At 26.0% G+C, this 10240-nt stretch overlaps 1 protein-coding gene across 2 annotated transcripts; it reads right to left on the bottom strand.

Moving 5' to 3' along the window:
• Positions 1-1602: 1602 nt before the first annotated feature.
• Positions 1603-5046, bottom strand: LOC107478875 (BTB/POZ and TAZ domain-containing protein 1). Of its 2 annotated transcripts, none has more exons than XM_016099027.3 (5): positions 4848-5046; positions 4644-4756; positions 4117-4420; positions 3546-3865; positions 1603-1859 (listed from the first exon to the last, which is right to left on the bottom strand). In XM_016099027.3, the coding sequence occupies exons 1-5, from the start codon at positions 4944-4946 to the stop codon at positions 1721-1723; spliced, it is 975 nt and encodes a 324-aa protein (XP_015954513.1). In that variant the 5' UTR covers positions 4947-5046; the 3' UTR covers positions 1603-1720. The 2 variants fall into 2 exon arrangements, with proteins under 2 accessions (XP_015954513.1, XP_020993959.1); XM_021138300.2 differs by having other exon boundaries at positions 1603-1843.
• Between the last annotated feature and the right edge of the window lie 5194 nt (positions 5047-10240).

Here is a 10240-nt window from a genome sequence, read left to right as displayed (position 1 = left end):
TTATTTCTAATTAAAAAAAGTAACTATTTTAATGAGTTAAAAAAATGAAAAAAATGCTAGAAATATTCATTTTTAAAAAAGCAAATAATTTTATTCAAACCGATGTTTTAAAAAAACAAATTACTTATTGATTGCAACTTTTTACTTGTACACAATAGCTGTAAGCTATTCTTAAAACGTGTTATGAATTTTAAGCTTAGAAAAATACAAATTTAAAATGTAAATTATTATTTTTATTTATAAAACTTTAAAATATCAATAAATTTACTTATAAATAAAAGAAATTAGTTTTATATTTATAAAAATTAATGAATTATTATTTTTACTCATAAAACATAAGAACGTTGAGAAATTACTCTCTAATCATAAAATAAGTAGTGTATCAAATAAGATAGTATGCGAATGATTAATAAGAATGGTATGAAATAATAAATATAATGAATAGTAATATGAGTAGATTATATGTTGAAAGTGGCATTTGAATGGAATGAAGAGGGTGAACAACACCAACAAAATTGGTCTGATACATGCATGAATAAATGTGGATACAGTTTAGTCAACCTGGCTCGAAAGTCTTCCAACCCCATTGCACACAAAATAGGAATGGCAGAACCAAATCAATAATAATGGGTAAGCATTTTTCAAAATTAGTAGAAATTTTAAAATTTATTTTGTAATAAATACATGAAAACAGCTATATGGGTTTTCATTGACTACCAAAAAATCACCAATATTAATACACTTTTTCTCTTCAATTTCACTAATTAAAATAAAAGGTTCAGCTTTGTTTGTACAAATATGCTTTCACTATAAAATGTGATTATACAAAGTTTTTGAGTAGATTTTTTTAAATAAATTTTGTAATCATATACATTTCACAATTTCTCAAAAACATAATACTAATTATTTTTTTTTTGTTTTTCATGATATTTTTCAATTGACAGGTAAGGACTAATTCATCTTGGATCAGAGTTTTATTTAAAGATTTGTCATTAACCCAATAAGTGATAATATACACAAAAAACAGGATTCGAATCTCAACACTCCTTTAAATGGATTAGTTAGCTAAACATAATACTAATTATTATTTTCGGACCTAAAACATAATACTAATTATTAACTACCAGCCAATAAACAGTCAGCCCAAGATACAATAGTGAGCACATCATTGACATAGCCCAGTTCCTTCATGTCACAAATTATAGCCCATTTCTGCAAAAATTACAAAAGAATCTACCTCAAAAACAAAAAACAAAAAAACATCTAAAAGAGCTGAGCCATTGATTTTAAAGTAACTTGGAGGTTCAAATCCTGTACTCACATATTCTTAACCAGAATTTCGATCCGCCATAAATTAATTCTTAATCAGCTAAATCAAAAAATACCATAAAAATTCAAAGATAAAAAATTTTTAAAATCCTTTAATTTAATGTCTCCTTATACTAAAAACATATCTTGAACTTAATTATATGAAGTACTTAAAACTTATTTATTCAAGAAAAAAAAATACAAAACTATAATTATTTTACAAAATTCGGAAAGAAAAAGAGGCAAAATTTTACAAACAAAAAATATACCCACCTTAACTTTACAAACAAAAAATATATAAAAACTTATTTATTCAAGGAAAAATATACAAAACATATCTTACATTAGTTAAGTACAGATATAATTAACATAAAAAAAAACTTGTGATGGAGGATTATTGTTTGTGATCCCTCTAGAATTTGTTGAACCCACACTTGGTGTTTGAGAGTGACAAAGATGACATGGCTTTGGCTGAAGCCACCTTCCTCACAAGTAGTCTCCATCTTCCATCATCTTTTCTCTTCTCTTCTTGCCTCTTCAATTCAATTTGTCTTCAAATTAATAAACATCAAAGTTATTTAAACTCAGACCACTGAATAGAAAATTCCAAGTGTAAGACAAGACAATCATCCTATGGTATTAGAATAAAACAAGACAGTGACAATATGTGCTTAATTATTGGATTCTCTAAGTTTTTTAATTTTGTCTCATTATATATATAGTTTTCCTATAAATTGAGTTTGATATTGGATTAAAATGGTCATTAAAAGATTTTATGGTCGTTAATTTGGTGGTAAAAAATCAACATTTTGAAATTAGTCTCTAAAAAATATAATAATAAATTAAATTAGTATTTTTTAGATAATGACGTATCACAAAATAATAATGTCAGGTTTCATTATTTAATTGATAAAATAATCAATTTGATTTATAATTATATCTTTTTGATATTAATTTAAGAAATTAATTTTTTAAAAATTAAATTGATGTCTGTTTGATATTTCAAAAACTATTTTGACTATTCGAAATCTATTTTTGCAGTTGATATTTGAAGGAATTTTTTTTTAGTTTTAGTCGTTGAACTTTATTATTTATTTATTTATTTATTTATTTATTTTTGTGTCAAAAGGACACCAACTCCGTGTGATAAACAAATAATTAGTATAGTCACCAAAAAAACAAATAATTAGTATTACTCTAGTTGTATTGCGGGTTTTAATTTTGAGAGGGAACCATAATATATTAAAAACAGAAAAATAAAATAATAAAGTTGAGAGGGAGCCTTCACTATCATGGTTCTCTCCAAGTTGATGATTATGCATTTACCATTTTATGCATGTGGACTTTGTGAAATGATTTAAAACTCCTAATTTGTTGTGGAGAGGGATATAATAGAGAATGACAAATTATAATAAAGAAAATAAAGCCACCATAGCTCTATAATATAAGCGAGTGGCTTGCATTGCTTATATACAATTTCCATGAATTTTAATATTTTAAATTTTGAATTTTATTTTAGAGAGTAAAGTGTGATTTTTCATCGTTTATTTCATAGGTGTGATCAAAAGTAAATATGAGAAAGAAATTATTTAAAAAAAAATCATACCTTATCCTCTAAAATAAAAATTCAAAATTTAAAAAATCTAAATTCAATTTACTTATATATTACAAAAAAAATTTTAATACTTATTTAAATAGATAAATAAATAAATTATTTGACTTATTTTAATTAATTGCATTTATATAGAATAGAGAGTTTACTAGAAAATATAAGATACAAAAGTTTATTTAGATGTTAAAAATCTATTTATCTTAGCCAAGGACTCTTTAGAAAAAGATAGAAATGTCCACCTTTCCAAAGTTTGGGAGAATGGACAAAAAAGCACTAATTCGTTGAGACATTCTTTAATTTTTTAATTTTTTTTGTTATATAAAAAAGACTGAATGATAAATCCAACAATATTAAGATTTATATATATGTATTAATTTTATGTAAAAATAATTAAAAATTATTAGATAATTTTATATATTTAATTAAATTATTTGATATATAATATGTATTAACATAATTATTATTCTCACGTAAAAATATTTATATGTGATTAATCATTAATAATAAAAAAATTATACATATAGCTTATCTATAAAATTTTTTCATCTTATTTTACTCCAAATCACAAATCCCTAAATTAAGAAAAATAAAATAATACATAGTAAATTAATTTTAAATCTTTTACCTGCAAAGAGGGACCTTGCAGGAATCATGGCGATGGCAAATGGAGGAGTGAAGCCTAAAGAGCTGCCACATGCGCTTGCACCTCATGCAGCCTCCACTATTCCCGTTCGTACACGTGGCAAAGTGTTGTATCAAAGCTTGCATCCCCTGACACGTGTCACCAAACTTGGTGCATGGTTCTCTCCCCTTTCGAAGTTCCACATCGTAGGGCCCCACATTGGTGCACCCTTCCGTACAAATGTGTTCCAAACACTCCATTGCTTTACTCAGTTGCAAGTACACCTTCTCTTGTCTCTTCCTCATCATCAATCTCTTCTTCCTCTGTAAAATATCAACCATCCTTAATTATAAGGTAAAAATTTAGGTGCGAATTCATGTGAAGTTGATTGCTGAAAACTGTTAGATAAAATTTTAATCAAATTAATCAAATCATTTAATAATTTTTAGTTATCAACTTCTGCATTCTGCAGTTGAATTAGTGAATTTCCACCTAATTATAATCTAATCCAAAATATTATACATTATATATGAATTTAATTTACAGCGGTGAGCAGAGTTTGAATTTGATTTACGTTATCGTTGTCGTCAAGAATACAGAGGATATCTAGCTCGAGAGCAGGGTCATGGTTCTGTAAGAATCTCCATCCCTCAGTTCTCTCCACCTTCTTGAACCGATCATCCACCAACTTCACGCACTTGAGATAAAGATCCGGTGCGTCGCAGAGCCGCGACAGTTGCAACACGTCTACCACGCTCTCCTCTGTCACGTGCTCCCCCACTGCTTTCACGCACCTTTTCTTCAGCTCCGGCACCGCGTACACGTGCGATAGCGCTAGAAGGTGCATTCCGTACTTCTCCATCTCCTCCTTCCTGCACCTGCATCATTACCTCCAATTAAAACATCAATTGCTCATTGATTTCTCTTTTATTTATTAATTACCTGTAAAACTAATAAAACTCAAGTGTTCACGTGTAGCTGATAACCCAAAATCATTAGACGATAATTTAGTAAAATCTGTCAAATTATTTAACAATTCTCACTATTAATTTCACATTAAATCAACTGCACCTGAATTTCTGTCTTATTTGTTATACAAACCTGAAGGAATAGAGGAAGCGTAGGAAGGCAATGACAGCTCGGTGCGGAACGCCGGAGATTTTGATGATTTTGTTGGACATTATGATGTTCTCTAAAACCGGTGATGCCGAAGCCTTTGGAATTGATATAAATAATTGATGAATTTGACATTTGATTATTCCATAATGATAATGGAAATAGAATATAATGATATAGGAAACTTACCAAGATGCTGGCATGAACTGGAATGGGTGTTGAGACTGAAGTGTATAGGTAAAGGTCGGGTTCTGGTAACACCCGGGTGGTAGTCATAAACGTATCCATGAATTATTTTCTTTGCTTCAGTTTATTATATTATTATAGTTTTGAGAGTTGAAAGTGATGACTATTTTGAATTTTTGATATATGAATAAGAGTTAGAAGAGTGGAGGGATGAATATTTGGGAATAAGGGTTATATTTATAAAAGGCACCTAACTCTGTGTGTGGAAGAGGCAAATGGGTTTAAATAATGAATATTTATATGTAGTTATTTTTATGTAAAATTAATAATCAAAATTTATTTGTAAATATTTTTGTGTGAAGTTGATAGTTGAAAACGTTAAATAACAATTTAGTTTAATATCTCAAATTATCTCATGGTTCTCGACTATTATCTTTAGACAAAGACAATTACATATGCATATTCACCAAAATTAATAGTTAAAAATGTTAAATAATAATTTAATTAAATATAATAAATTATTTTACAATTTTTAATTAATAATTTCATATAAAAATAATTGTAAGCAAGTTTTTACTGATTTAAAATTGTAAGATGTATTTTTATTAAATGAGTAATTGTATTTTGGAGAGTAATTCTACTAACTCTTTTGTAGTATTATCTATACTTTTGTAGTATTTCTATTATTTCTGTTATTCCTGCTATATTTCCTTCTTAAGCCTTTTTATGTTATATTTCTACAACAATAAAATAAAAATTACTTTAGAAAAAATTTCGACGGAAGTTAAGAAATTATACATGTATATATATTTTTGGAAATTACAAAATAAGAAAACTAAGATTATAATATAAAAATATTTTTAAATAAAATATATCAAAAAAATAAATATTAAAATATATTTTGACGAGTACAGATAATCTAGTAAAAAATTAGTCTTTTAATAAAAAATAAAAAATATTTTATTTTATAATAAAAGAATATAATAAATAAATAAATAAATAAAAATATCATATACAATGTATATTTTTGTTACAAATTTAATTATAATTTTTAATCTTAATCTAGCTTTATTACTAGAGAAATTTTCTCATATGGTAAAAATGAACATAAATAAGAATTAATTCACCAAATACTAATTGATGTCTGATTTAGTGAAATTCGATATAGATGATTTAAAAGTTATTACATACATCAGATATAATTTAAAGTTAAATATCAGATATAATTTAAATTTAATATTTATTTAAATAAACTAATAAATTAACTATTCACCATCCAAATTAATTTGAAAACTTTGTTATGTGAACAAAGACAACTAGACAAGGCCATAACGATGTTTTTGTGCCAAGTTGGCAAATTGGCACTAACAAAGTAATAATAAAAATTGTTACATGGATAAACCATCCCTTTGATCAGGGTTTAAATGGCTCTTCGGGGTTAACAAGAGTCTCCCTAATTAAACAATTAACAACTAGTCATAAAACAAAAATAATTAACAACAATTAATTAACAATAATTAACAAAACTCACCCTTGGCCTGTTCTCATCCATTCCAACATTCCAAGTCATCAGAGACACACTCAAAATTCAAGAAGAAAAACCGAAATTTTATATAAAATAAAAAAATAAATTAAATACGTAAAATATAAATTTATAATAAAATGATTAGACCTAATGAAAATGTTATAAAATTAATTAATTTATTTAAAATCATAATATTAGTTAAGAATTAAATCGATATTTTCTCTTATCCTTGATAATGATGGGATCCACCTCTAAGAAAGATTGCGATTGAAGATCTAGGTTGTTTTAAATTCATGGGACGTCCACATAAACTAATGATTATTGGTTAACATCATTTTCTCTCCTAAAAAATTGTACACTTTTAAAATCCTATATGGATAAGTAGTAAAGTCGTTTAATGTTTATAAAATGTCACTTTTTCCTTTTTTTTTCTTTTTTAATTATAATTTTTGTCAGGTATAAAGTGACAACTTTAAAATTTTAAATGTTTTGATGTTATATGTAATCTTTTTTTATCTGTAAAGTTGGTTAGGTTATAGTAGTTCACTTTTATTAATGGCGTTTAATTTATTAATGATATGTTTAGCTTTTTGTAAGTACTTTCCTGAAATCTGAACCTTATATTTTTGATTAAGTAGTTAAGAAAAAATAATATAAATTTTATAATTTTAAGGTCTCAATAGGGTATTTTTTTAAAAAATTATTTAAAGTAATTATCCAAATACTCCTATAAAAATTTGGATCAAATGCGCAAGTGATATTAAAGACAAAAAATATTTTTCATTTAATGAAAAAATATTTTTATTATTTTTTCGCGTTTTAAAATCTTTCATAGACATTTATTAAGCTATCTTTTGTAATTTTTTTTTTATAATAAGATAAATTTTTAGATAATATTCTAGAAATTTGGCCTTCTTTCTCCCTTCAGATGATAGGGTCGAATTTCTTTCTTCCTGTCCCTTTTTTTTTTCTCGGTGAATGAGAGTAAAAATTCAAAAACAACTCATAAAAGGCCTAGGAAGCCCAAGTCAATAATTACAAGGTAATGATGAGTGAAGAATCGGGCTGTGTTAAGCCCAGATGATTTTTTGAGTTCTTGAGTCTTGGAACTAAAAAATCTAAAGTCCGAAACCTTACTGACCAGAAAACAAAAACACATTTCTTTTTATAAATCATGTTTATCTACCTTTTAGTTTCCGGTAAGTCATGGATCCAAAAAAGAAATTAAAATCGTTCCGAATGTTACCCGAAATTAATATCATTCTAGTGTAAATTAGTTGGTTTGAAGGGATTTGATAACAATTGAATTTATTGTTATTGTTATAAAAAAATTGGTTTTATTTTAGTTTATTAATAAATTTAAAAATAATCGGTTCATTAATACGTCCAATAATAAAAAAATATTTTACATATATTTATAAGAACATCTTAAAATAAAATAAGATAAGATAAGATAAAATCTAATCTAATCTAAATCAAATATTATTGTTTATAAATAACATCAATTGTCACTAACACCACACATACTTGGTTGATTGTTTCTCATACCAATAAAATTATCAAATATTCTTGTTTAAGAACACTTTTAGCTTCTTCAAGTCTTCAACAATGTCTTCATCAAAGTTCATCATCATTCTTCTCATGCTAATTATGTCCATCATGATGATGCCACGTGTCCCTGCCACTACTGCCGCCATCCACCCAATAGAACACTGTTTAAGAAAAGCAATAAACCCTCCTTCACCACCACCTCCAACCGCCACTAAAAGCGAACTTAAGCTGTTGGATTTTTCTAGGGTTATTTGCCGTGACTCGTTCCGTCGTGTCTCGCACTACGTTAAAGTGATGGAAAAGTTGCCCTTACAATACATGGAGGCTCTTTGTAACATCTATGATGATGATCAACAAAAGGTTGAGGGTTTTGTTAATAGCGCATTCTTCAATTATAATACACAACAACTCATGAATGGTGAAACATGTTCAACGGTGAAAGAAGAGATGTTACGTTTTGCTCCACCTATTTGGGAAGATAATAACCAAGAAAAAGAAGATCCAATCTTGTATAGGTTATTATGATCGAATCATTGATAATATTAAATAAAGTAAATTCTGATAATTTTTTGTTAATTTTTTTTATGACCAGATATTTTCGTATTACGGTATATGTAGACAAATAAAAGCAATAATATTATTGAACGAATTGAACTAGCCTTCCATGTGTTGGTACTTATAGTTATTCAGATTTTACCAATTCATGTTTCTTTTATTTTTTTAGGTCTATTATTATCCTCTTTTTATTTTTAATTTTGTCTTCTTTCTTTTGTCTTCTTTCTTTTGTTTTTTAATTATTATTATTATTATTATTATTATTATTATTATTATTATTATTATTATTATTATTATTATTATCATAAAAAACATAATAATCAAACTTGAACTTTTTAGATTAGCTTAATGATGCTATGCTGACATAGAATTTTGAATTTTGAATTTAATATTTAACTATTTAAATTTTAAAGTTTATAATTTAGAATTTGATATTTTTGTTTATTATATTTTATTTTAAGTTCAAATGTACTAACGTTTAGAAAAATTGATTTTGTATTTTGGATATAGAAGAGGAAAATTTGAGAAATTAAATAAAAAATAATTATTTTTCGAAATCCTATTTTTTAATTTTAATTTTTTAAATACGATTTTTTTATTTAAAGTTTCCTAACTCGGTGAACTTCATTAATTTTTTAGAGTTCACCAAACTCTCAAGCGAACTTCACCCCAATTCTCTCTAAAATCAACGAAACTCAAATTTTTAAGCCATTATCATTGCCTCCAAGAATACATATATAGAAGTATACAAAAGTACATAAATAACAAGCATGGCTTCTTCAACATTGGTGGGACAATAGCAACCATTATCATCGTCTCCAAAAATATATAAATACACGGGAATAAGTCATATTTAATAAAAAAAATTTCATTATAAATTAAAAAATCTATTATTTTTCTAATAAAAATATGAGTTATCCTTGTGTACTCTTTGTATACTCGTATGTACTTTGAAGATGATAATAATGGTTGTCATTGTCTGTTGTGAAGTATAAGAATTTGAGTCAGCTAATTTTTTTTTTTTTTAGAATTTGAAGTGAAATTAGTCGGAGTTAGACAAATTTATCCTAAATCCAAAAAAAATTATTTAAAAAATTAAAGTTAAAAAATGGAATTTTGAGATACTAACTAAATAGAGGCTAATGGTTAAAGCAACTCAAATTAAGAGAAGATTTGTTGTGTAGAATTAGGTGAAAATGAAGGATATATTTTGTTGGTATTAAAAATGAAGGATATTTAATTTGCAGGAGGTACACATGGCCCAGGTTACTGAGGCCCAACTTGAGAGAGTGGCCGATCACTATTCATCAAATAATTATAACTAATTTTCACAAAAAAATTGCAATTTTGGCCAATAAATAGTGCTAGAAAATAGAAACAAGGTATAAAGTATACATAAGGGTTTTTTGTGCGGTTTAGATCGATTTTGAGTTAAAATTTTATTCTATTTGAATACTAAATTTATTTGTGATACCGTTTAGATTGGATGATATTTTTAAAAAAGTCTGATCCGATCCGATCCAATTTCGAGCGGGTTGGATTTGATTGAATTTGCGGTTTTGTAAATTAAAAAAAATTAAATATATATAATAAGTCTAAACATCAAATTTTAAATAACCAATAATATCATAGTAAGTCCAAATAATATCTTAAAAAACTAATGATAATATAATAATAAAAATAAAATTATAAGTTAGTTAAAATAAATAAATAAATCACATTTTGAACATAAAATATTTATTAAATAATAATGCATAAAAATTAA

Source organism: Arachis duranensis, chromosome 3 (assembly GCF_000817695.3).
Source record: "Arachis duranensis cultivar V14167 chromosome 3, aradu.V14167.gnm2.J7QH, whole genome shotgun sequence".
Taxonomy (NCBI): domain Eukaryota; kingdom Viridiplantae; phylum Streptophyta; class Magnoliopsida; order Fabales; family Fabaceae; genus Arachis; species Arachis duranensis.
This window is presented reverse-complemented; position numbering and strand designations above follow the sequence as displayed.

Bases quoted from the DNA above. Each gene is read 5' to 3' on its own strand.
- LOC107478875 (XM_016099027.3), bottom strand. From the start codon at position 4,946: ATGGATACGTTTATGACTACCACCCGGGTGTTACCAGAACCCGACCTT. The intron at 4,757-4,847 runs GTAAGTTTCCTA...TCAATTCCAAAG, and splicing joins CAGTTCATGCCAGCATCTTG to GCTTCGGCATCACCGGTTTT. The intron at 1,860-3,545 runs GTAAAAGATTTA...ATTAATTTGAAG, and splicing joins TGCAAGGTCCCTCTTTGCAG to ACAAATTGAATTGAAGAGGC.